The sequence below is a fragment of the Cucurbita pepo genome, chromosome 13 (assembly GCF_057944985.1).
Source record: "Cucurbita pepo subsp. pepo isolate OVF chromosome 13, ASM5794498v1, whole genome shotgun sequence".
NCBI classification, from domain to species: Eukaryota; Viridiplantae; Streptophyta; class Magnoliopsida; order Cucurbitales; family Cucurbitaceae; genus Cucurbita; species Cucurbita pepo.
In genome coordinates this window covers 11,815,948-11,842,575 of record NC_141810.1, presented here as the reverse complement: position 1 = coordinate 11,842,575, position 26,628 = coordinate 11,815,948, and the positions used below count along the sequence as shown (strand labels likewise).

The 26,628-nt window shown below is 36.2% G+C and overlaps 3 protein-coding genes across 3 annotated transcripts; 1 reads left to right on the top strand and 2 right to left on the bottom strand.

Moving 5' to 3' along the window:
- Positions 1–1,900: 1,900 nt before the first annotated feature.
- ARC3 (GTP binding protein) lies at positions 1,901–17,248 on the top strand. Its single transcript, XM_023694694.2, has 16 exons — positions 1,901–2,400; positions 2,619–2,677; positions 4,230–4,294; positions 5,943–6,077; positions 6,240–6,288; positions 7,273–7,385; positions 7,471–7,542; positions 10,349–10,459; positions 11,128–11,309; positions 13,068–13,346; positions 13,434–13,525; positions 13,657–14,039; positions 15,840–15,944; positions 16,027–16,164; positions 16,668–16,834; positions 16,925–17,248. The coding sequence occupies exons 1-16, from the start codon at positions 2,069–2,071 to the stop codon at positions 16,995–16,997; spliced, it is 2,355 nt and encodes a 784-aa protein (XP_023550462.2). The 5' UTR covers positions 1,901–2,068; the 3' UTR covers positions 16,998–17,248.
- A 403-nt stretch (positions 17,249–17,651) lies between these two features.
- Positions 17,652–21,206, bottom strand: LOC111809289 (uncharacterized protein At4g15970). The gene is made up of 4 exons (XM_023695733.2): positions 20,603–21,206; positions 19,945–20,310; positions 18,165–18,646; positions 17,652–18,065 (listed from the first exon to the last, which is right to left on the bottom strand). The coding sequence occupies exons 1-4, from the start codon at positions 20,849–20,851 to the stop codon at positions 18,059–18,061; spliced, it is 1,104 nt and encodes a 367-aa protein (XP_023551501.2). The 5' UTR covers positions 20,852–21,206; the 3' UTR covers positions 17,652–18,058.
- Positions 21,207–21,468: 262 nt separating this feature from the next.
- LOC111809362 (protein NRT1/ PTR FAMILY 8.3) lies at positions 21,469–26,378 on the bottom strand. The gene is made up of 5 exons (XM_023695808.2): positions 26,220–26,378; positions 24,654–24,759; positions 24,300–24,517; positions 23,299–23,855; positions 21,469–22,596 (listed from the first exon to the last, which is right to left on the bottom strand). Exons 1-5 carry the CDS (start codon positions 26,268–26,270, stop codon positions 21,774–21,776), a joined length of 1,755 nt encoding a protein of 584 aa, XP_023551576.2. The 5' UTR covers positions 26,271–26,378; the 3' UTR covers positions 21,469–21,773.
- Positions 26,379–26,628: the final 250 nt, after the last annotated feature.

Below are 26,628 nucleotides of genomic sequence, written 5' to 3'. Positions count from 1 at the left end.
CAACGACAAAAATTAAATAGCTATTAAAATATTAATAAATTCATAAAGAAAGTTTTCAGACGTATTATTGAGGATTATTGAGAGGAGAAGTTATACGTTAGCTAATCTAATTAAGAGGAAGATCATAGGTTTATAAGGATCACTCTCTCCATTCATAGGAAGCCATTTGGAGGAAATCATAAGCAAAGTTACGAGAGTTTATGATCAAAACGAACAATATCATACCATTGTGGAGGGTCGTGATTTCTAACATGCTATTAGAGTTATGCCCTTAACTTAGCAACATCAATCCAATCTCCAAGTATCGAATAAAGAAATTGTGAGTCTCGAATGTGTAGTTAAAGGTGACTCAAGTGTCGAACAAATGATGTAGTTTGTTTGTTTGTTTGAGGGCTCCAGAGATGAGTTGTGTCTTGATTAAAGGAAGGTTGTTCGAGAGCTCCGAGGGGAGGGCTATTGAGTATTATTGAGAGGAGTAACCCCGCATTGACTAATTAAGAGGAGGATAATGAGATTATAAAGAACACTATCTCCATTCCTACGAGGTCTTTTGAGGAAACCAAAAGCAAAGTCATGACAATTTATGTTGAAAGTGAACAATATCACATCATTGTGGAGGATCGTGATTCTTGACAAGAAGATGAGTGAATTATAAGCCGTGTTTGATCGAATTATAACTAATTAGCAAACTCTCCACAAAAATATGGTCAAATTATGGAGTATGAAAATACATAAATTAGCCAAAAAGAACTCTTCAAATTAGGAAGTATTTTGACAATTCTATGTCCACTACAATGTGAGCGAGATGAATTTTTAGAACAACGGTTTTATCTCGACATCTTTTCAGCTAGAATGACTATAATGGATTGGAATTGAGTATTGAACTTTTCACATAACATTAGAACTACGTTTTTTTTAATCAAATATATAAATATATTAGAACGAGGGTCAAGAAATGCAATTACATGCAATCATGTTTGAAACCTACCATTTCATAAACTATCATAACATGACTTTAGTCTCGGATTTGTAGTACGTCTCTACACGCGACCCACGTATGCACATATGGACCCCCAAACGAGCTAATATACGTACCCCTGAACCTGACATTCGACTAACTTACACTCACACTGCTAGTATACCATGGACGGAAGGGAGCGCAATAGTATCATTGTATACATAATACCGTATCATAACATCACAGTGTACGCATCTATACTAATCATAACGGAGAAGTATCCCAATGCACGTGAACATACAATATGCATGAGGTCCCCATAGTTTAAAATCTTAGCATGTGGTCTATGATGCAAGTTATATTTTCGTTTATTTTATACATGACATAATCATTTTATGTCGTCTCATAATGTGGTGTCTAACACTTTCATACATAGCACAATTTTCAATGACATAATGTGTCAACATGATATTTCATAGCACAACATATCTGATAATAACACCATAACATAACATATCAAGTTCCATAGCACAATATACTCACAACATAGTAATAACATAATAAACATACATTAAAAAATCACAAGGTACGACACGTGCAAGGGCCACAAAGCTTGCATCGTTCATATTTCAAACAATTCATCCAACCAAACCAATAGTGCAGCCACTTACTTGAGAGCTTAAGTCGGAATCACTAATTTATCAGCCTAATATATACTTAACAGACTATAGCAGCCTAATCAATCTAATATATATAAATTTAACCTAAACAAATCTTTGTAACAAATTACAAACGGTTTGTAAGAGTATTTTAATAATTTTTTTTAAAGATCAAGATTAAGGATAATTTGAATTTTTTTTATTCTTAATTTAACCTAAACAAATCTTTATTTTGATAATCGTTTTTTTTAATCAATTTATTGTTGTCCAAAAAATAAAAAAATTACGAGAAATTAAATTTCAGGGATGGAGTTGATTTGGGACTGGGATTCAGTGAGTCGCGAAAATTTGAAGCTCACTCCATTTTTTCTGGTTCCTGTCACCATGACGATTCAGCTTCTTCCCATTTTCTGAGTTGCGATTGGCTCATAAGCCAACCGGTGTAATAGTAATGGTGCCACTCATAACGGAGCTTCCTGTAATCAATGGCTTTCACCCATTGCTCCGTTCCTCCTTATGCCCTTGTCCTTGTTCCTCAATTCGCAGCCTCTTCTTTCGCCGCCGGAAGATGTTTCTCGGGTTGGCTGGATATCGGAATTCCTACCCGTTTCTGAGTACTACAGCGAACAGTTCTTTGTCAAATGCTGCTGGAAGGGCCAATATGGAGAAGGATTTCTGGGATGATTATGAGTTCGTGGAAGTGATTGGCATTGGCAGTAGGAAGGAAGCCGTACTTGATTTTTGTCTCGAGTCGGCTCTCAGGATTTCATCTCTGCGATTTTGGTAATTTCAAGAAGTCCATGTGCTCGATTCTGTACCATGATAGCAAGTATTGATTTACTTTTAGGATATTGGTTGGTAGTTGAGTTGCCATATGTTGTAGGGGAGAAACTGATCTCATTTTTAGCTACTTATGAGACTCAATTCTGAAAAATTCGAAGTTATGATGTTGTGTGGAGAAATTGATCTCATTTTTTATTTTTTGTTTTTGCTTTTTGTAGGCAAATCGTAAAGCATGATTCTCTAAAAGTGCAACTACTTCAGAGATTCATTGGAAAAGGTTCTTTCACTCTTTCAGCGTTTAATTTTTCATTCTATGCTGTTTCCATACAGGCTAGGCTGTTTAATCAGAACATGCATTTGAGTTAGGGAAGCTTGAAATTAGCTTTTGTCTGTTATCTTTTGTGCGCAGGCTAACATAGTTAATAAACTAGTTCACCTTGAAATTTCAAAATGTGAGTGAAACTTGCGTTTATCTTAAATATACACCTTGAAGTCTTCTCAAACATAAGAAGGCCCAAATGGCTACAGTTAGCTTATTTTGTTTAGAAATTGAAAAAGAAAATTTTGGAGTCTTGTTAATAAAAAAATAGATCAAGAAAAGAAATATTGTGATCCTGTGATCGAGCTTCTTTTCTACTGAACGAAAATTTAAGTGGGTCGACAAGGAGAAGTAAAGAAAAAGAGAGCACCAATTATTTTTGAAAGTAAACTGGGAGTACTTGATGGTGATGTTTGAATGGCCTCAGGCTCTCCTTTGCGGAGGGTTACATAGGATAATGCCATGAAAGGAGTGGTTGTTTTCAAGAACTCTCCTTGCAGATGTAGAGTTTTCTTATAGATGCTTTCCTTGGATAGGCTGATTATGGATGATAGAACTCTAAAAAGAAATTCTTAATCCAGTACAAATAGGTTTGGGCCGATCGGCTTTTCTTGTCGTGTTACTGTTGGATATCATGTTGTGGAACAGACTTCCATTTTGGGTCACCTCCTCGATCCTCTAAAGATTTTGTGGGCACAGCTTTATGAATTAGAAAAAGCTACTCTGGGTCAATAGTTTTTGTGGGCTGCTGTGATAAATCTGGGATGAACCGAATTGAAGAATTTTCCATGAGGCAAGCTTAGACTAGATCTGACGTTGCTGTCTATATTTCCTTTTCATGATGACTTAGATGGAAAGCTTAGTTACTATTTATGTGATAATTGACCTTGGAGATGTTTTTCCCTACTCCTTTTGGGTCCTCTTCTGTCCTTTGAAAATTCCATTATATTAATCAAATCGTTTCTTATTAAAAAGATTCTGCTAATTATTCTTAAAGTCATCCTTCATTTGGTTCAAACATACAAAGATACAAGCACATATACGTATATATGTGGATGTGTGGTACTACAAACTCCACACAAATCATTCAGATGCTTCTTTTCACTCTTGTTTTAAAGTATTCCTGTCTTATATTTTGTATGATACATTACCTTAAGTCTCTTTGGTTTGATCTTATACTAATGTGGCAATTATGATATTTTCAATTTGAGCTAGAGCTCAAAGAGAACCGTGTGAAATTTCATTATTCAGATTATTATCATGTTCTTGATCCTAGCTTATTTAAAGATTATGCTAGACAAATCAATTTTTTTCATTTCTTTCTTTCTTTCTTTATGATATTTTGTTGTAGGAAGCTTGATTTTCTTCATTTGTATCAATACCCTATCCTCACAATAGTAGCAGCATTTAATTCTTACTGCTGAACTATATTTCCATATTCACACCCAGGGCTTAGTGGGTGAAAGAGAAATAATAAATAATCTATTACTGATTTTGATTATGTTTGCAGATTATAACCCAAGGATGATTGACGTTCCACTGTCACTACAATCATGTTCGAAGGCTGTTATACTTGTTTGTACATTTCTTACCTAAAAGTCCTTTCTTCAATAGAAAAGAACAATTATGCTTTCAGTCCTTAACGCTCTTAATTTGACTCTATATTGCATATTATGATTGACAATTTCATCTTCTTTTGGTTTTTTTCTTGCAACCAGTAAAGTTTAGACATAACAATATTACAAAGAATATCTTTAGAGATATCATATAGCTAGGTGCTTTAGACGAGGAGAATAATGTATTATCAAACAATTCTTCCTAAAGAAGTATGTAAAATTGTAGTTTGGGTTACATGATAAGAAATGGGGAGTTTTGGGATATTTCTTAAGAGAAATTTTGGAAGCAAAGGTGCGGGTCCAATTATTTGAGCCTCATTTTTTCTTCCTTATTTACACTTCATGGTGTGCATTAATTGATTGATCCTCAGTTACCATTAAGCTAGACAAACCTCGTTTTTCTTCCTTAAATATGCCAAATTCATACCACCACACTTCAAGGGCTTCAAAGCAACATGCCACCCGATTAAGTTAATTTCCTTCTTATAAAAATAAGTGTTTTAATTTTCCCTTTACTTTCCCCCAAAAAAGTCTTCTCTCAAGTTCAAGAACAATAGACATGTAATACTAGGGAAGGTTAGAAAGGACCGAATAACAAATACCTAATCTGCCTTCCTCTTGAAAGTAATTCTTTTTTTCATCCATCCAACAGCATCTTCACTATTATTGGGTTCCAAAATTCTAAAAAGGTCATGAAGTGTTTTTTTTCCTAAAGGAAACCCTAAGCAAAAAACGTGGGAAGTCTTGCAAATTTACATCCCAAAAAAGTAACAGCATCCCCAAATCTATTGAGGCTTACATTCCAAGCTTGCCTTTGCCTCCTTAAGAGAAAAAGCCTCAAGGCCGTCTTTAACCTTTTTAAGACATTGCTTTTAAATCTATTTTTCAGTGTCTCCTGCTTTGTTAGATATTATATTAATGAGGTTTACAATAATATTCAGAAAGGGGGAGGCAAATCAAGTTAGTTTGGTCTCTTATCCTTTGAAGGTTAGCACAAATGAGAATATGCAGGCTAGGCTGCCTTAGAGGATGCTTACTTGAGCTGATATGTTTTATGTAAATGAGCTTGAGAAGCTCCTCATCTATCTACGGGTTGCCCCTGTGCGAGTATTCTTTAATATATTATGGCTGTTTTGGGTCTTCTGCTCTCTCTTTTTTTTTTTATGGTCTTTAGAAACTTCTGTAGGACTGTCCTTGTTGTGGCTTTCTCAGGGAGGAAGTGTTTTTTTTTCTTCTTTTCAGGCATAATGGTGGAGAGTTTCATTATTGGAAGTCTGTCTGGAGTAGATAAAAGAATTTCCTAGATATGGAGAGGGCTGTGGAGGAAATCCGAGAAAATATAGTTTCTGTTACCTTCTCTTCTAGATCTACTGCCTTGAGAGTTTTGAAACTACCACACATGACTCTTTTTCACATTTCAGCTTTTACTATTTAAAAATTTGCTTTCTAAGAAAATTGTTGAATGGCAAACTACGCAATCTTAGAATGGCTTATTCATTTTTTATCACGGGCCAAATTACCGTGCTTATCTTGTAGTAGGTTTTCATGGAATTCATATTATCCTTAATCTAATTATTCCATCAATTCCCCTTTTTTCTCTTCTTTAGGTGGTTAGTGCTGGATATGGCTTGGATTACTCTGCAGCTGTTGATATTCTTAGAACCGTAAGATCTGCAAATGGATTTACTGTAACAATTGTCTTAAAGCCTTTTAGCTTTGAAGGGCAAAGGCGCCAGGATGAGGTAGTGAATGGCATGCAGCTTATGCTAAAAAAATCCTTGTAATAATCATGCATCTTGGGGTTTATAAGATTCTTCTATTTTCCATATTTATTGAAGTTTCTGAATTTGCTGAGCCTTCAAAAGATATAATTCTGAATATACTAATGATCAAATCAATTTCAGGTTAAACATCTGGTAGGAAGGCTAAAGGAACATACAAGCTTCTTAATCGGTGAGTTATGATTAAGTGAGAGAACTTAAAATATTTGAACTCGTATATATTTATTTTCTTCATTTAAATTGAAAATGTGAGGTGGTATTTCCTGTCCATGGGTCCTGGCATTGTTTGCCAGGACACCACACTTTGAGACTAGTATGTGAATCTTAGTTGAAGGGATGTTAGGATTTCGTCTCCCGATCTTTCTAGGTTATTCTCTTACTGTTCCTTCTTTCATATCTTATCTACTACTCCTCTGTTGTCTTTGCTTTTTCCTCAATCTGGAAGGTTAAAATTCTAAAGAAAATTAAGGTGTTTGCATGGCTTGTTTTACATGGAAGAGCTAATACCATAGAACATGTTTTAAGACATTCTTCCTGTGTTCACATGGGAGAGCTAATACCATAGGCATTTGCGTGGCAGATTTTACAATGGTGCATTCTTCGCAGGAGGCACGAGGAGGATCTTAATAATTTGTTTTGGGATTGTTAGTTTGCTCAATTCCTTTAGAGTCGTTTGTTAAGATTGTTCGGTGTTTGTTGGGTTTGGAATAGAAAAGATAGGGTTTTGTTGGGGAGGTGCATACGAATCCTTCCTTTAAGCAGAATCAAAGTTTTATGGCAAATTAGTTTCTTTGCTATTTTGTGGAACATTTGCCTTGAGAGATAATATTTTTTTTTTAGAGAGATTGAGAGATTGAGTGAGGAAGTTTGGGAGGTGTTTAGGTTTAACGCCTCTTCGTGGACGTCAGTCTCAAGGTCTTTTTGTTATTAGGAGCTTGATCTTATACTCTTGGATTGGAGTCCTTTGTTGTAGTTTGGGTCGAACTTCATTTTTTCAGGACATTTTTTTGTATGCCCTCGTATATTCTTTCATTTCTCTCGTAGAAAGCTCGATTTCTTTCTTATATATATCCTTTTGAGAAGAGTGATCTACAAGAAATATTAATTTCAATTAGGTAAGATCTGTGACCACTTTATCCTTTCTTTTCATGCACAGATATTGACACCGATAGACTACTTGAAAAGGACTTGGTGACTCTTGATGAGGCTGTGAGATCTGCTAATAATGCTGTCTTGATGGCTATAAATTCAATATCCATTATCAAGTCTGTAAGTTCACCTTCTCTGCCATCCATTTGGTTTTTAAATTTCAACTGCTTTATTTTTACATGTTTTTTTATCTTGAATATATCAGGAAATGTTGACCAAGTTCATAGATGAGCCTCAGAATAGTGTGAAAGAGCTTGGTGTTATAGACGTCATGGAAGTAAGTTTCCTCAATTTTGTTTTGAGTTGGAAATTGGTTGCTTCTGGTGTCTCGTTTGTTACTTGGTTGTGTTCATCATTATATTTCTTAGATCAGACTATTTATGAAGATTATTGGCTAAAAAGTAAAAATAAAAGATTCTGGGAGAGGATACTTATCTTGTTCCTTTGCTTATATTTATCTCATGTACATATATAAATAAAAGATTCTTGTGTATAGGCATAAAAGATAGAATTTTTATTGTGTAATCCAACAGGAAGCAAGATGTCTAGATTGAAATGGCACTTGTCTTAGTGAAAGAGGGAGGAGCTATTCTCCTCTCCTTCGCATGGTATACCCTCTCGAGAGTGGGTATAGTATAATACCGAAATAAGATAAATTTTATTAGAAGGATTCTATCTTGTTTACAAAAACAATGAGTATTTATACATATCAGAAAACTGGTTTTTTTTTTAAAGGATGCAATATCTTTTATTGAAGAGATGAAAGGAGACTAACGCTCAAAAGATAAAAGCTCCTTTGAAAAGGAGAAAACAATAAATGAAACATAAAAAATAAGAGCAAAAAAGAAAGGGAATTATGAAGAAATGAAGGCAGCCCAATTCAAGTCAATATCTTGGAGAGAAAACCCCTAAAAATGATTGGAATGTGAACATCAAAGAGAGGCCTTCAAATGAGCCTTCTCAAAGTGATCAAACCATCAACGATGCCTTTTCAAAAACTCTTTGTTTTCTTTCGAACCATAACTCTGAGATAATTGCTTTAACAGTATTGATCCATAAGAGACGAGGCTGAGAAGGAAACTAAAATTAACTCAACTAATGATTAACCAACCAACTAGTATTTGCGAACCTCCTTGTGGAGATTGGTAACTCTTTTGCCATCACCTTGTCTTCTAAGCTTAAATCAACACAAGTGGGAAGGTTAATCAAATCCACCTTAAATCCAGGCAATTTAGTATACCCCATATCAAATGAGGACTTCCCATGATTGCACATTTAATTGTAAGTGAATTTCGTTTGTGCTCTAGAGATCCCATTGCCTTGGTTTATCTTCATAAGGCACCTAATCTGGTAGCCCAATGTGCGCTTTATCTTCCATCTCTATGTCTGGTTTGGTTTATTCTACCATTGAACCTTGTGAGGTCAATTTTTAACCAAATGTAACTGGTGGCTCAAAGCTTATGGAGAGTGGGGTGCTTCTGCATTTAAATTGGATTGAACCCCAATGTTTTTAAAAAAAAAAAAAAAACAAGAAACGATACTTTTCATTCAATAAATGAAAAGAGACTAATGCTCAAGGGATACAAGCTCCAAAAAGAAGCAAAATGTAGAACGGAATGTAGGAAAAATACTATGCCTTGTAAACAGAAAACAAATAAAAGCTAAAACATAAAACACCAACAGGAAATTATGAGAGCTGCTGGAGCAACTGAAAGCAGCCAAGAGAGCAAGGCTTCAAAAGTTATCTGAAAATGGAGCACTGGCTCAAAGCTCCAAGAAGCAAAAAGATCCATCCAACAGGCAAGCTATATAAATGCTACGTAAGGAACTGCTTAGAGAGGGAGAAAGACTTCCAACAGAGGGTCAAACTTGCAGCTCAGAAAGTTTTGATGCCTTAAATGCAATGGAAACTTTCTTCCTACCATCTGGCCTTTCACGATAAGCTTTGATGCCATCTTGATGTTTGGTCTTTCCTAATCAAACCTTCAACGGCTATTTCAAATCCAGCTAGCCACAAACTGCTAGTTTAGTCACTGAGAAGTTGATTTACGAAGGCAGTCCTGCAATAAGTGTTTTAGAGATATTTTAGCCTTTCCAGTAATCAATGGATTCTTTTGACAGACTCATTAGCGGTGTCAGTAACCGTCTTTTGGATTCAAACTTCCTCATATTCACTTATGGAACTTCCTCATATTCACTTATGGAACTTCCTCATTATCAGAGGTCTTTCAAGGAATCTAGAATCTTATGACTGGGTTTAATTTCTCTTTCAAGTGTCTGTTTCTAAATTGTTTTTATTTTTTATTTTTGTAAACTCTAATTTCAATTCCAGTTTTTTGTATAGATTTCTACAATGGACTCTTCCTCCTTTATTATCTATTTGTTTCCTTCTTTTATCTTGAACGAAAGCTTTGTTTTCATTAAAAATGATGGAATTTCTACTATCTATTGTTTATGTAAAATTAGTTAAATATTTGGTGTCCTAATTCTTATCCATATTGGTACTAGGTCTTTCTTATAAGAAGACCTAAATTGCACATATTTCACAATCAATACGTTGTTAATCCTCTCAAAATTAAGATAGTATTAGAGCAAAAGATCCTGTATTTGAACGCTAGTAATGTCATTTCCTCTCCTATTAATATTGATTTTCACTTGTGCAAATTTCCAAATTTCACCTTAATCCTAGTAATCTCACCTTCTACAAATTTCCAAGCCCAAAAGTTTAAGAGGAGTGTTAAAATATTGATGTAATTAAATTTACCCTAACCAATCAACTTAAACTTTTGGGTTCAGTGACGATTTAACAAAAAATAAGAAAATATTTCTTTTGACGGATTGATTTGGAAAATAAGAGCCCTTTTACGTCCCATATTTTTATTTTCCCAATTAATCTTTTGCTTGCAGAATCAAATCCTCTAATTTTGATGAAATTGTTTTATATCATGTGAAAGAAGTTCTCAACTGCTTTTTTTTTTTTTGTAAGTGTAGGCAAATTTAAATGTTCAATTACTATTTCCTTTCGTCTTGTGAGTTCAAAAGTTGCATTTTTTCCTTAGTAAAGTTATTGCAAAAATGTTCAGATTTTGGAGAACCTTAAAGAAGGAAAGATTGGATTTGGAGCCGGTCACAACTTTCGGACCTCAGTCTTAAAGTCAATTTATGACTGCCCTTTCCTCAGTGTGCATTTAAAGGTATGGCTGGGAAGCTTGCAAGTGAAATTGGATACTATACACTATACAAAAGGAAAAGCATGGTCATCTTAATATTACTTTTTTACTCTTTTAATTATATGTTCTGAATCTTCGTTATTTAGTAGATTGAACTTTCATGCTTATCTGTATATTATTAAATCTATTAGATGTATAGCTCAAATAATGCTGTTATTTATCCGTATAAATTGACTTCTTAAAATTAGATATTAATCATTTATAAACTCAAAGGTTGCAGTGCGTTACATGTTTCCCTAGGACTATTTTCTCTTCAATGTATGCACTATATCACTTTTACCCATCATCGTATGTATGTCACTATTTTATTGGATCCAAAGTTTCTGTTACCAAATGTCATAGACTTCAATGATGTCTTCAGTTGAAACCCAATGAATATATGAGTATGGTCAAGGGTTTTTAGGTACAAAAAGTGAGAGTATGCATACTTCATATTCTTAATACACTTAAAAGTCTCGTCTTTTCTATTTCCCAAATGAAGATTTCATAATAGGAATTCATGAATTTTTTGCTTTCATGATTTTTCAGCATTAGTATTCTTAACTTCTGAAAGCTTTTGTAAGGCATGATAAATCCTTCTCTTCATGGGTGCTATCATACCATTTCATTCATACTGTTCAATTTTTCACTAGGATTTGAAAGGTGCGGTTTTATGCATCGTGGCAAGCTCAAGTATTATTGATGACGATGATAAAAGTACCCTGTTGAAAACTTTTCGTGAAGTTACAGCATATACAGGAAAAGTTATATTATCCATAATTCAAGATCTAAATCTGGAGCCCAACATTCTCATGACAACCATCCTTATTGTTGGGTAATATATTTTTTCGTCAAGTTCTTTTCCTTTTTTTTTTTAAAAAAATTTCTTATCACTTGTCAGAATTTGTCGATGTTTTTTGTATTGGTGAAGTCATATATAATAAATGTACATTATTGGGACAGTTGGAGTTCAAGGGATTGCTTGGAGCAATTGGCCTCCCTCATAAACTTCGTATATTTTTCTTTTTGAAGGAAATGAGATGGTTTTTATCAATAAAATACAAACATACCAGACAATTATATAGAGAAGAGGGTTAGGTGTCCTCTTTTCCTTTTCCTAGCTTGGACATGTATCTGACGTAAGACTGTTATTCTTTCCTCACTTTTCCATCTTAAGATTTTCTATATGAATAAAACCCAAGCAAAAGAAGCTTGAACCAAACAGGGAGTCACTCGTGCCTAACCTAGGTATGAAGTTAAAATCTTAGGAGTCCACCCCAGCCTAGTTAAAAAGTTAAAGAAAAAAAAAAAAAAATAGAACAAAAGGAATTCTTAGAACAAGTGGTTGGATTGTTAACCTAAAATAAGAGGGGAAAGTTTACCACTTGTATTTCTCTAACGTTGAGTTCTCTAGTCTTTTTATATAAGGTTTTGTTCTCAAAGGTAAGGTAATCAATCTTTCGACTTGGAGGTTGGAAGCCTTTCCTTCCTTTTCCCATTAAACAGACACATGGTCAGGAAGTTGAAAGTTCATCTTGGTTAATCCAATTTCTAGCGAAGTCTAACAATAGAAGATTGCAGTAGGAAAAAAAAAAAAAAAAAGAAAGAAGAAGAAAAAGATGAAGTCTTGCTAGGAACAAAAAAATTAGGGGATCAATCATAGGAAAAGTTTGCCTTTCAAGGGGGTATGGCAAAATGTCTCAGGGAGAATGATTTCTACCTCACGCCAATAGGCAACAAGTTCCAAAGGAAATGTAGATCAAACCAGGAACACAGGAAGGGAATTAAACAACTTGAAAAGTTTAGTTCAATTTTAGTTATGATGATTGGTCTAGATACTGTACTGAAGGTTAGACTTGTTCTAGATAAATGTTCTTACTTGGTACATTCATGGTAGAACCATACTGAAAAGCCTTATTGCTATTAATAGCTTTCGTTTGGCCAACCTTATAAAAATTAAGCTTAAGTGCACTGATTGGTTATTGATCAAGTTTGTTTGAAGTTCATGAGATTGCTTGACACTCCCTTCAATGCACCGTGTTCTTCAGGTACCCCTACTGTCCTGAAAGATGATCTTTGATTTTAAATTGAACTCTCAATCAACTTAGTTCTGAGTGTTTGGCTTGAGAGATTCTTCATGGAAGATGTTAGATGAGCTGAAAATTTATTTGAGCTACTCTTGTTTATCCTTAGGCTTTCTTTCAGGGGTTCTCCTTCCATTTGATTTGCTTAATGTTATAGCTATAGTGATAGTACATCTTCACTGTTGCTTTAGTACATTAGGATTTAAGACATAATTAATTGACTCAACTATAACTTTGACTCCCAATTTGAGCACATACTCCAATTTTGTTTATAAACTTTTTGTAGTGTCAAATTGATTGTCGTTAATTTATTTATAGTTGAATCATTTCTCCATACTTCTTCCTGCTCCATTGTTGACATTGCCCATTCTAACGGTACCATGTTGCTAGCTCATTTATATTTTTTTATTGTTGCAAAAAGGACATCATTACAACTGAGAGGAAGGTTGAATTAAAACCTACTTATAGTTTATGGATCAAATTTTGTGTTACTTTCATATGAATTCCAGCTCAACAAAGCAGCAATCTTCCAAAAGTAGTAGCATTTTATCAAGATTGGCCCAGCGTTTCCCTTCGGTTTTCAAGCTTTTATGGAAACCTCAAGAACCATTAGAGGAAGCTGAAGAAAGTGATATGCCTGAAGATGCAAATCCTTCCAATGTAAGAGAGTCATCAGACTCTGATATGGTCATAACTCAAATTGCTTCAGGGGGCTTGGATAAAGATTTTTATCCAGATCCTGAAAATCTCCAGACAACATTCAACTACAGTGATTTATTAAGTTCAAGGTAAAATTCATTTCTTCTGAGCTGGCTCAGTTTCTACGTCTCCTCCTTTACTTGTTTGTTGGTTCCTGACAATTTTGTTACATTTAGGGGAACAAATGACAGTGATTTTGAACAACCTGAGGCTGGAATAGTAGAAACTGATGTGAATTCTTTGCCTTTCAGCAATGCAGTTAGTAGAGGTTAGCATTATGAAATTTCCTGTTTAAATCTTGCTTTATGCACAGATAGGTGGTAACACTTGGGACACGAAACATTATCTAGAGCGCTGCTTATATTACTCATAACTATCGAATTTAAATGCATTTTGTAGGAGCTTCTTTTCGCAGAGACCCCCTCCACAGATGGAATTTGGGTCCAGCACATCAGATTGCACAGCAGTGGGCTAGGGAAAGAGCTGCTGATGCTGAATTGGCTTCTGCATTTGACAGTATAAGCATATTTGACCTCCCAGTTGGGGTGAGACCTTCAGAAGAGTTGAAAGATAAATCCACTCCAAATCCAGAGATGAAATATGAGAAGAAATCTAAAGCTTCAATTACTACTTCCAGATTTTCGTCTCAGACTTCGTTAACTGATACTAGTTTAGAAGTGATTAAGGAATTTTACGATACCTCATCTGCATTTTTAAGAGGGAAATCTCCTGACCTTCCTAAGAAGCAAGGACTTCTGTCTGCTCGTGCTGCATCAATGCTGGTGATGTGTTTCTTATAGATTTTCCACTCATCATTCATATTTTGAATTAATGTGACATCTGTGACTGTGGCCACGTGTTGTTTTGTGTGCATCCTTTTTGTTTTCCTCTTTTGATGCCTAGCTTTTTTTAAAGGTCAAATCATGCTTCATTTTGCATATTTATCTTTCCTCCCATAGATTTATCTTCTGTTTCAACTGATCGTGTTTTGTAGGGGTCAATATTGACGGACAAGAGCTATGTAGGATTTAGGAAGCCAAAAGACTTGCGTGCTTAGCCAGGGTCTCACATTTGAGTTGTCTGGGTGTTCATTCATTAGTAAAGTTTACACGTTATTGGGATTAAATAAATGAAAAAAAGTTGTTTTCTCTGGAGGAGGAAGATTGATGTTACTAGATACTGTTTTGTCTGTCTGTACGCAATTTTTTCTGATCCCTTTTTCAGATGCATATAAGGTTGCTAATCTGTTGGAGAAAAAAATGGAAATTTTCCTTTGGGCTTGAGAGGGAATTCAAGTGTGGGAGTCATCTTGTTAATCGAAAGGAAGCTTCTAACCCTTAGAAAGGGCACAGTGTTGGAGCGGGAAATCTAAAAGATACAGGTTGCTCATAAAATTTCGGGATGCACTTGGAGATGCTCTCTTGAAAGACCTTAAGATGAATAGAGAAGGTTGGTTTACTTGTGACCATCAGATTCTTAAAGGGAAGCCCCTGGAACTCCGTAGTTTTGTTTAAAGCCCTTTCCATTAACTTCTTGAACTTCAAAGTGGGTTTGAGGAAGGTAAACTTCTGACATCACTCATCTAGCTTTGGTTAATCCATTTCGTTGAAAACTGTCTTCCCAAGGCTTTTCCAGATTTCTAGCTCCCAAAATTCTTCGTTGAAGTGTATGAACTACGAGAGAGGCTTGGCTTATAGCTTTTCAGTATTATTATAGACCTGTCTCAGGTAGAAAGATCGGATTACTCTGATATGCAACATTTGTGTACGCTTGGACTCCACTGGCCTTTTCTCCCCTGGTTCTCTTATGCATGATCACACAAACATGAGTGCCATTTAGAAAAAAAAAGAAAACAAAACAAGGAATACTCAAAAATATCATTTTTTTTGTTTGTTTGTTTTTGGAATCTTGCTTTAGAGGGCATAAACACGATGGACATTATCCAAAAGAAATCCCCCCTTTGCCACACTTGATCAAGAGGGCACAAACACAATGGACATTATCCAAAAGATGAATTCCCCCTCTGCTACACTTGATCTAACCGCTGCTCTCGCTGTTAGAGGGTCAAACTCTCAAGATCATGTATTCTTGCAATGTTCTTGTACTAAATATTTATAGTGGTGTCTTTTTGGATACCTCCGATGTCTAGTGGTTTGAACTCCCCCCTTCATCCTAGAATTCTCGACTTAACTTTTGCTTGGAGGTCTCGGAAGTCATTCATTTTTGGACTTCCTTTTGGTGTTCCCTTGATAAATTATTTTGTAATCATATTTCATTCTTGATTGTTGCCAATTGTTAGAATTATTTCTACCCAATTGGTTTGGATGAGTTTGAGCTCGTCACATTTTCTATATGCAATTTATTTGAGTGAAGTCCAATCAATTGACATGGTTCTACTTGCTGCAATTGATCGTTCCATGGAGCCCATAAAAGTTAAAGAATCTACTCCGAAATCCTTCCTAAAATATGTTAACCTGTTCATAAACAGTTCTCAGCTAATAGAAGTTTATTATTACCAAAATTTTCCTGTTAGAGTTTTCTGAATCTGAAAATTTGAAGTACAATGATCACTTTACATTCAGGAAGCCGAGCGAGATTCACCTAAAAAGTGGAGTCCTGTTATGGAGTTGCAGTACAGAGGCGGCGTTTACAGGGGACGATGCCAAGGAGGGCTTCCCGAAGGGAAGGTATTGTCCCTGACATAGAAGACAAGTGCAAACTTATTTTATACCAATCTTTATGACATGCAGCTTTTGACTATATGTACAGGGCCGTCTAGTACTTCAAGATGGGAGCATATATGATGGTATGTGGCGCTATGGTATGAGATCAGGTCAAGGTACAGTCTACTTCAACAATGGAGATATGTTTCAAGGATCATGGAGAGATGATGTCATGCATGGAAAGGTTTGTCCTCGCATTTTTGTTTGTTTCACTCCAAGTGACCATCTCTAAAAAGCTTTGTTGTGCACAAAATAAAAATTAATTTTATAATAATTATATGAGAAGGATACACCTTTGAAAGAAAATGATTCTCAGTTCCTAAAAGGTTAAAGAAACTCCGTTCTTAGTTGGCTCCTTGGAACATTGTTCCATTATTGATATCAAGGAATATGTCAAGTGATGTCATGCAAAGAGTCAATGACATGACGAGCTTATCAATTATCTATAATGAAATCTAAAGGTCATTACCACACGACTTGTTCAATCCTATTTTGGTTAGTGTCATTAATACAACGATGATTCTGTACCAAAATCTATTCCCCAGACCTTTTAGACTAAAACTGTTTCCTCTTTCCCAAATTTTTATCGTTTTTTTAACCTGAAATACACTTCGAATTATGTGTTGGCAGTGATTTTGCTGTACAGGAGCCTTTCATTGAACTGACACAAGTCCCATGTGTTATCAGGGCTGGTTTTATTTTCACACAGGGGATCGATGGTTTGCAAACTTCTGGAAGGGAAAGGCTTATGGAGAAGGTCGCTTCTACTCAAAGTCAGGTGATGTTCTATTTGGTCATTTCCAAGATGGTTGGCGTCATGGCGACTTTCTTTGCATTAATGTTGACGGTTCAAGGTTGGTACTCGCTATTCAGTGCATATACAATAAATTTCCTGTTCTTTCTTGTTTTTTGTTTCCCCTTAATCCTTTGTACGTACATATCAGATACATAGAAGTTTGGAGTGAAGGTTATCTTATGGGACGTGAGAATTTGGAGTCCGGTGCTGATACAGCATAAATAACAAATATTGTCTCTCTTTTTCGGTCACTGGGAAGTGTTTCACATTGGCAATCGTCCCAGAAACTGTACATCCTTTATCTTTTGAATTATTTCACTTTGTAGGTTTTGAATTCTTTGGCAGTATCATAGGAATGATGTATAATGTGTATATATTCCTTTCCACTTCGCCAAGATTTAAGGATATTATGTAGCCATGAACAAAAGAACTCCTGAAGCTGGGTTTTTATGGAAGATGAGACTTTTATTCTTGGATGGTTGTATACTTAATGAGGAACTTGCCATTAGTTGATGCCCTTTGAGCCCATTTTGGCAAGTCTTCTTGGTGCATTCCAACCGTATAGAACCTCTTTCTCCACGAGATCTTCCTAGTTTGGACTATTGATAACATCAATTGATTGGATTTGGGCTTGATCGACCTTGGACCCAACCAATCGAACTCGGACTTGGTTGGCCTTGGATCAGCTCTTTTTGGAGCTCAATTGAACGTAATGACCAAATAACATGGCCCAATTTGACCAGATTACCTTATTCGATTGAACGATCAGAATGTGTCAATTTGTGATTAACCAAAAATTTTCATTCAACTATTTTCTTGTTTTATATTTAGTCAATTAGTTTTGATTTCATTTGCAAAATCAACGAAATAAAACATTTGTTTACGGACATCAATTATATTTCATATCCAAACACATTTATTCCAGGACATTCAACATTCGAAATCATGAGCCATATATGTGATCCAAACAGACCCCTAATGTAATCGAATTAAAATTCTACCAAGGGAGAATATGCAGTCTAGTTTATCTAATTGTGGTTACAGGGTTCTGATGTAATCGAATTAAAATTCTACCAAGCGAGCTTCCTAATGATGGTTAGGCTGTGTTCTTCACGTTTTCCAGTTTGGCGATGTACAATGGAACGGCTGGACCTCGAACTATCTTTAAGAAGAAGGTCCACAGAACTCGAAATGTGCAGTGCAAAAATGATGGCTCATACTGCACCACTCTGAGTTTGGTGGGATTCAAAAATTCTTTGGAGAATCGCCGATTAAACAGTGATCAGATGCTGGAACAAGAGGAAAAAAAAAAAAAAGAATAAAGTATATATTAAAAAACGAAATTCAAGAATGGTAAATTTGTTTATGAGCTAGAAATGGAGCCATACCTGCAATTCTGTGGAACTCTCCAAGACGAATTTGATGATGCCTTAAGATATGGCGGCATAGACATGTAATGCTTCCAATCCTCGAGCATAATTCTAAGATCATGAAGCTTGTTGTTCATTCCAATACAGCAGTTTGCATGCATGGTTAGTACACGATTCAAGTCTTTGCTGGGTTCACAGAACCCACCAAAATAAGCAGTATCCAGAAAGATAATCTTTAGTCCAATTTCATAGATGAAAAAATCGTATTTGATCTTATTAAGAACATCCTGATCATGGTATCCCAGATATGTGTCTCGAGATGAGTACCAGTACTTGTAAAACTCAATTGACCGATTATTGGATTTCACATAGTTAAACCCTCCATTGGGTCTGTTATCTAAATCATCAGGGATGCCCAGGTAGTGATCACAAGCAATCTGGAAATCTGCATCCATGTCAAAGAAAGGGAACGGATCCCTGAACCACATAACATCAGCATCCTGAAGGAAGAAACACGAGTAGGGAATTAAAAGAAATACAAAAGGAATACTTTATAAAGTTATATCTTGATCTGAGTGCTCGATACAGACATGAGAGGAGCATGTGAATTGACATCCTTCAACATACATCAAAATAAGAACTGATATGTCCTTAAGGATGATAATCTAATTCTTCAATTTTCTCCATCATACATGAAACAGCTAAATAACAGATCTCAAGCGACAAGAGTTAAAGCAGGCATGTATAGATACTGTATACAGAAGCTTGACTATTGAGACAAAAGGTAAGGGAGACCTAATATGGGAGTTACTGCTGATAGTGGAGGAGGAGAACCACAACTAAGTGGGCAATGGATTGACCCTAATTCCTTATCTTAAATCAACCTAGGGAGCAGAGGTGACACTTGATTGATAAAGGAATTTTCCACTTCAAAAAATCTTCCCCAGCAGGAACCACCCAAGAATGCTCTAATAGTGAAGGAGAGAAAAGACATCCAAACCCAAAAACGATTCATCGGCATCCAGTTTGATACCTGTTCTCCATGTCAAATAGTTATGAAGCACAAACATTTGGTATATGAAATTGTGTATGCTCTCCATGTACTTTAGACTGAAACACCCTAACATATGTTGGATACCCATAATAAGATTGAAGATCCATACAGGTTGGATATACAAATCAGAGTATCACCTGGAAAGACACCTCGATACACGTGTGTAACGCGTGTTATAGAGAGAAATGATTGACACCTTCAAGTTCCTCACAAGTAATGTTCGTCTTATCACTTATTTCATTTATATTTCAAATGTAAATAACAGAATTCTCTAGAAAATCTTGCAAACAAAAAGATTTAGGACATCTTTGAAAGTGATTAAAATCACTTTTGTTGTCAGGTTTAAGATCACTCCCAAACATTCTCTTCAGGGTTCTCTTAGTATGATGTTAAGTGTACAACTTTCAAAAGAGGTGACCTACCACAGTCTCGACATATCGCTTATCAATGTTGTTCTTTACGATATACCATATATATCGATAAATTATAAAGTACAAAAAAGAAATCTACACAAGGCAAACTGTAAATTGCTTCACTAGTAATATCAAAATAAGACTGAACATAGATCGATTGTCGACCCATTATCGATTTACTAGCATGCTGTTTATCCAACCTACCCGGGCATTGGATTAAGATATATTACTTATCACAATCTTCCAGAGGAAATTTAAAAAAAATGAACCATTGATATAAATAAAAACTAAGGAAGGTTGCATCACAAAGGAAAAGGAGAGAGTATGATACCGTGAACACAAAATTGTACCCCATCTCAAGAACAGTTCGCAGAAAATCAATCCTTCTCCACATCATCTTCAAGTAGTCGGGTGACATAAAATATGCCTCTGAATGAAAATCAACTCCTTCAGTAACAAGAGAAAAACAATGGACATGGATAGCCAAGCAACGAATGAATGCCTTTCTGTCAAATGCAATAATAACCAAATGGTTCAATAGTTGGCGAGTTTGATTTCCAATTCTGAAGCTCTCGAGAAAGAGATCAATTACTGAGTTTGGAGATGCCCATGCTTCATTCAAAGTAGTTAAAATAACAGTTCTGCCTTCTGTTGCAGCATCCTTCAAGACCTTGCCCAGTTCATACTCATCAGCATCCTATAATCAGCCAAACGAGGCAAAATCAGAGGCAAGGAAGAGTATAATCAGAAGCATAAAACATCCAATCCAGAGCAGATCAATACTTCAGCATTAGAAAAACACACTACCAAAGCACATCCCTCATTATCAAGGCCAATTCATCGATGACATTCAAACTCACAATTCGGAAGAACGACGATTACGGAAACTAGATTAATCAACACAAACCAAAAGAACAAAAAGTAAGAAAATAATCAACCAAAATGGCAAAACGTGAACAGAAGACGAACAAGGAAACGAGATAACTCACAGCAGAAAGCTCGTCGTCATCAGCGAGGGAGGGGAAGAAGGGCAAAGCAGGAGGAGGAGAAGCGGAGAAAGTGGAGAAGGAGAAGAGAGGAAAGTAGCGAAAGGAGTCGAGTTCTCTGAAAATAACAAGACAAGAGAGAGAAATGGCAGTGAAGAGGAGAAGAATCTGAAGGGTACGACGGAAGGAGATGGAGGAATGGTAACTAAACATGGCGGAAACGTAAGAATCAGAAGCAGCGATCACAAACATTACAGTGGCGCATCTCCTCCAGAAAACGAACCGACACAAGAGCGCATAGGGATGAAGATTCCATCCCAATTCCCATTATAATCAAACCAGAGAGCAAGCAACAGCACCATCAACAGTTCATACGAGTACTAGAGAGAGAGAGAGAGAGATAGAGACAGAGTTGCGTGTGGGAGCCACAGCCAGAGGCACCATTAATGGAAGAAGATCCCCTGCTCTAAAACATTTGCAAATTCATTACCATAAACAAACCCACTTTCTGTAATTATATCTCTCTCCATTTGTCTTCTCTCAACTCCGTGTCACGATCGATCAGATCAAAATGAGAACGTGAGGAGCCATAGCTATCACCTTTCAAATTCTCTCACCAACAGAAAATATATTGTTTGAAACAATTTCAAAGTTTAAGGCTATCGTTTCGAACGAATTTTAAAATTCAAACGCAAAAAACGAAAATCAGGAATATTTTTTGTATAATTCTTTATAAATTTATACACCCATATCAATCATGTTCTAAAATTCATTGAGTTCAATGAATTTTCATTGGCCTTAATGATGAAGATCATGCACTATTTCATTAATATTTCCTTTCCTCGAAGTGCTGATGGGAAAATAAAGAATTTCTGGAACATAGAGCCTTAAAATAATAACAATTATGAACAAACAAACCACCAAAGATGGTTAAGATCGTTACTAATCCATGCTCTTTTAAGCACATGACACCAAATTTAAGCCAAATTGCAATATCAAAATGAATTTGAAGTTAAAAAAAGAAGAGGGAAATGGGGGCCGTTTGTAATCTATATATATATACAGCAGACCAGAATAATGACCCAAATATGGTTTCTGGAAATGGCCTTTTGTGGCTTACAGTTACAGCAGTCAGCAGCAGCAGCAGCAGCAGCAGCATGTTCTTCCTTCACCTTTAAGAAGCCTTCTTTGGGCGGTAGCGTTTGGCACAGACAATATAGAGCAACAAGTTGAAGAAGCTTAGTGCAGCCAAGAGCCAGAAGAAGAAATCCAGATGGCCCTCATTCAAGTTATCTGGTATCCACCCGGGCTGTCCATTTCTCGTTGTCAAGTAGGTTACAATGGTTAGAATGAAGGAACTGAGGTAGTTCCCCAACGCAGTGGTCAACAGAGACAATGCACTGCACAAACTCCTCATGGCATCTGGAGATTGATCATAGAAGAACTCGAGCTGTCCAATGAATGTGAATACTTCTGCTGCACCCAGCAAGAAATATTGTGGTATCTGCCATAGTATGCTCAGCGGTACAGCCTCTGGTTTATGCACCAAATCAAGTTCTCTGGCAAGTTCCAGTCGTTTGATCTCTACCAAGGCTGCAGCTGACATGCATAAAATCGATATGAACAGGCCGATTCCCATTCGCTGTATTTCTGTAAATCCCCTCCCGTTTCCTGTGACTTTTCTTGCCATTGGAACTATGAATCTATCATACACAGGCACCCAGAAAATAACACTTACAACGTCGAAGGTCGAGAGAGAGGCTGGAGGAATGCGGAAAGAACCAATAGTTGTGTCTAGCATTGTCCCTTGCTCTACGAACAATGTCGACATTTGGGCGTACACGGCAGAAAAGACGATTCCAGTAGCCCATATTGGGAACATTCGGATAAGAATCTTGAATTCTTCGACTTGAGTTACTGTGCAGAGCCTCCAGGGATTGGAAAAGTCTCCGCTTTTCAACTCAGCATCAGAGATGACAGCCGCTTTATCAAGGCATCTGCAGCACAAATAAAGTTTACGGTTAATTTCTCCACCAAAAATCGGATTGAAATGACTTTTTAAATGCGTAAAATCCTTTTTTAAGTACTTAAAAAGTCATCTCCGACAAGCAATAAGTCGTGAATTTTCTCAGTATTCAATCATGATCAGGTTTTCACATCATATGTCAAAGTAAAACATCGTTTAATTGCAATGTTTAGTACAGACAAAATGATGTTGTTCATTGCGAAGAAAGGTCTGCACAGACAGTAACATAATTAGTAAGGTTGCTAATTATCCTACCAGATATTCGTATGACCAGGACAGATTCAAAATATGCATAAAATCTACCATGAATCTGTCTAGTATATACATACCATACACATATAACTAATGCATGTAATAGCTACGCACCCGATTGTTTCAAGCAGCAAATCTACGAAACGAACTAATGGCGATTACTGCTATCAAAAATATCATTTGAAAGATCCCACTAACAAGTTGCTTGGGAACTGGAAAGAGAATGAAGATTTGGTACTCCCCTAGACATGCTAATATATAAATGTTGAAAGAATAACTGGGTTTTACTGTGTCACCTAATCCATCATTAGCAAATCAAAATTTGACATGAAAAATAAGGAGTTTGCCTTATAAAGGAATAACAATAGATATTTTGGAATGCAGCTACAAGATTATATCTCAGCTAGTGAAAGAAAGTTACTTCAGTTCATTGCTGTGTTCCAGCTTGCGACTTCCTTCAATGGCAGAAATTTTGTCTTGCACCTCATATAGAAGATTACTGTCACCAGGAATCTTTACATTTCGTTTATGAAAGGAAGCAACCAAAACCTGGCACATTCTCGTAATTGGGCTTCCTCCCGGTTTCTGAAATCTGTAGAGCTTTGTGCCAGAGAAGAAACTTACAATAGCAAGGCCCATAAATAATGCAGGGATGCCAAACCCCAGACCCCACCCAGCATTGTCTTGTATCCAAACCAGGAAACTACTTGATATAAGAGCTCCAATGTTGATAGAAAAGTAAAACCAGTTGAAAAACGAGCCCTTTTTAACCCTTTCAGCAGGATCAGTATCATCAAACTGATCTGCTCCAAAGGATGAAACACATGGTTTAATTCCACCTGTCCCAAGGGCAATCAAATAGAGCCCAAGGAAAAATACAATATACTGAGCAGCAGAAGCTGGGGGGCACATAAACCCAACACATTCAGCTGGCTTTAAAGCAGGAACCGATGCAGAGAGAGTTAATGTACACATTCCCTGTAAAGAAAAACCTGCATCTTTAGTCGCACTCTGAAAATATAATAATGAGACTGGCATGCAGGTTTGAAAAGGGTGCATCCTAAGCAACAAAGGAGTGTATTTGATCCACAAATGATATCCCTAAAGTAATTTCCACCAGTCATATTACTTCATACATTGTTTATTGCGCTATGTAAGGCAACCATCTTGTCCACCAATATTCTTAGAATTTAAGCTTAACGTTGCAGGATTTGGCAAGACAGAGAAAGAAGAGAATAAGTTCGTACTTAAAAATACTTTTTGAGGAAAATGTTAACCAGTTCATCTAAAGGGGCTTAAAGTTCCATAGGAATCTATCTACAAAGAACATCATGACAAAAATCACTATAATATGCAAATAAAACAAAACTACAGAAATGCCAGGGAAGGGAGGAAGGCATATCCACTTCAGATGAAACATACAATGAAGTAAATTGTTGAAAAAGTAGCAATTGTCCAATATCTTCCCCAGTATGCATCTGCCAATATAGCTCCAATAAGGGGTGTAAGATAACAAGTTCCTTGCCAAGTAGTGACGTTTCTAGCAGCTGATACATTTCCTTGATGTAGTTTATTTGTAAGATACGTAACAAGGTTAGTTGAAATCCCATAGTAGGCCAATCGCTCACAGCCTTCATTCCCTGTATGAATAAAGGGATTCAAATGTCAAGTAAAGAATAAAAAAGAAAAGACAGTTTAAAGTTTTGAAGTTTAAATTGTTAAGTCCAAGTTGAGTTACTAATTTATGCTAACCATACCAAAGCTAAAAAAAGATACCTAGAATGAATGGGCATGCTTTCCAGTTTCCTGTATTTTGCTTGAGAACAGGATTACCATGGAAGTCAACTGAGCCATCGCCTGTATAAAGTCCATTGCTTTCATTCTAAAAGAAGGAAATCAAAATTTAAGCATTTGTAGGTGTTGACCCCGCAGTGTCGCATAGTAATACCATGACCACCCCTAGATATATATATATATTCCTTTAAAAAGAACTTATGAAGTACAGACTTAAAAAATGAAGAATACAAGGAGATACAAAAAACTAGCCTCAAACAAAAGGAGTCAAACTAAAACAACAGCAGAATCCAGTGAAGCAAAATGATACTTAAAAGGGTAATTACAAAAAGACATAACAACTAAAGCCCAAAGAGAGACATGGAACCTACCAAGAGCCCACATATCCTTCTTGGTTCTCCCTCTCCAACACTCTAAACACTTAATTATTCCTCTTCAACCAAATACCTCATAAGACCGCCCAAACCCCGAACCCTTGTATTTTTCTTGTATGAAAAATATTAACATGACATATGTAATATGACGGGTTAAGAGAAAAATACAAATAAACATCTTTAGAATACATATGTAATTATAATGTCCATATATTATACATTTATGTATGTCAATCATGCGGTGGAATAGAAACTTGTTAGCATACTCATTCCTTCAGTCCTGGAATACGCAATTCAAAAACAGTTGATGCTTGTGCCAACATATGAGGAAGTTGACAAGTGTTGTATGTTGTTGAGTTGTACATTCCTTATCCCAAAATCTGAACATCAATATCTACTTATCCCAATCCCTTCCCTTTAACCTAACAATGGCCAATCGGCCACACAAATGGAGACAGCCCTCCTACTTAACCAAGAACATCATGTTTTAAAACAAAACATCCAGCCTGCTTCGAAGGTACCATCACAAGATAAAACTCAAAGGTCTTTTCGTTAGAGTTTCAATAAACTCAAGGAAAGGGTGTGCCTATACTAGCACAATTCGCATGTCATGTGTTCATATGGATCTCACAAATGAGTAGCCACCCAAATTATGTATGGCAAATCAATCACAGGGAAAAGAAGCCTTCATCCGAGAGGGAAGAAGAAAGAAGCAGGAGAAAAACAAATGGTCATCAGCCTTCACATACCCAATTCCAAATAAATTAAACACTTCAATATTATGAAGACTTGGCTGTATATGACGAAATAAATGGCTTCAACAATGCTCTTCGTTTAGGAAGAAGATTAATCCAAAAACTATGAACATCAATTTCAGACCCATTGAGCTAACCAGAATTAATTGTTAGACTTTTTCTTAGCAAGCATCACGAAGGACATCAAGTGCTCAAATTGTGTAATTACGTAAACGATTAATTCGCTAACAGGTTATCCATGTTCATTTCATATATCTTCAAGATCTTCGTCTTAAGAATCTAACGAACAGGGGAAAAGAAAGATGAAATCACGAATGCAAAGTATATATGGGTTCGAGATTCAAGTGATTCACACCCTTTGACCATTCCACTAGCGGAAACAGTCCTATTCCGAATATTCCGAGGCAGAGAGATCAAACCTGTAAAAGACCCTCCTCCAAGATTGCTCGGTCGTTCTCCTGAGAACCCATTGCGCTATTTCTCCGATCGGAAAATTTTCAGTTACAATAAGGATAATTTGGACACGCAAAGCGACTCGTATAAATTGCACATGGGCTACTAGTCAAACAATCATATAAGAAATGAAAAACCATGGATCATTTGATATGTCGTTAAGGTCGGGGCCCGCACGACCTACCCAATTAGAACTAAGAATCCAAGGAGTGGAGAGGAATTTTTTTCGTTAATTAAACTCAGTGTTCATTAATTAAAAAGTGTTGATAATCAATTATATTCTTCATTCTAAGTTCCTCTTAAAGGGAGTAATTTGTCTTGTATGCTCTGTTTCTCCACTACTCGGATCACGTTAAAATTCTGCTTAATCTTTGG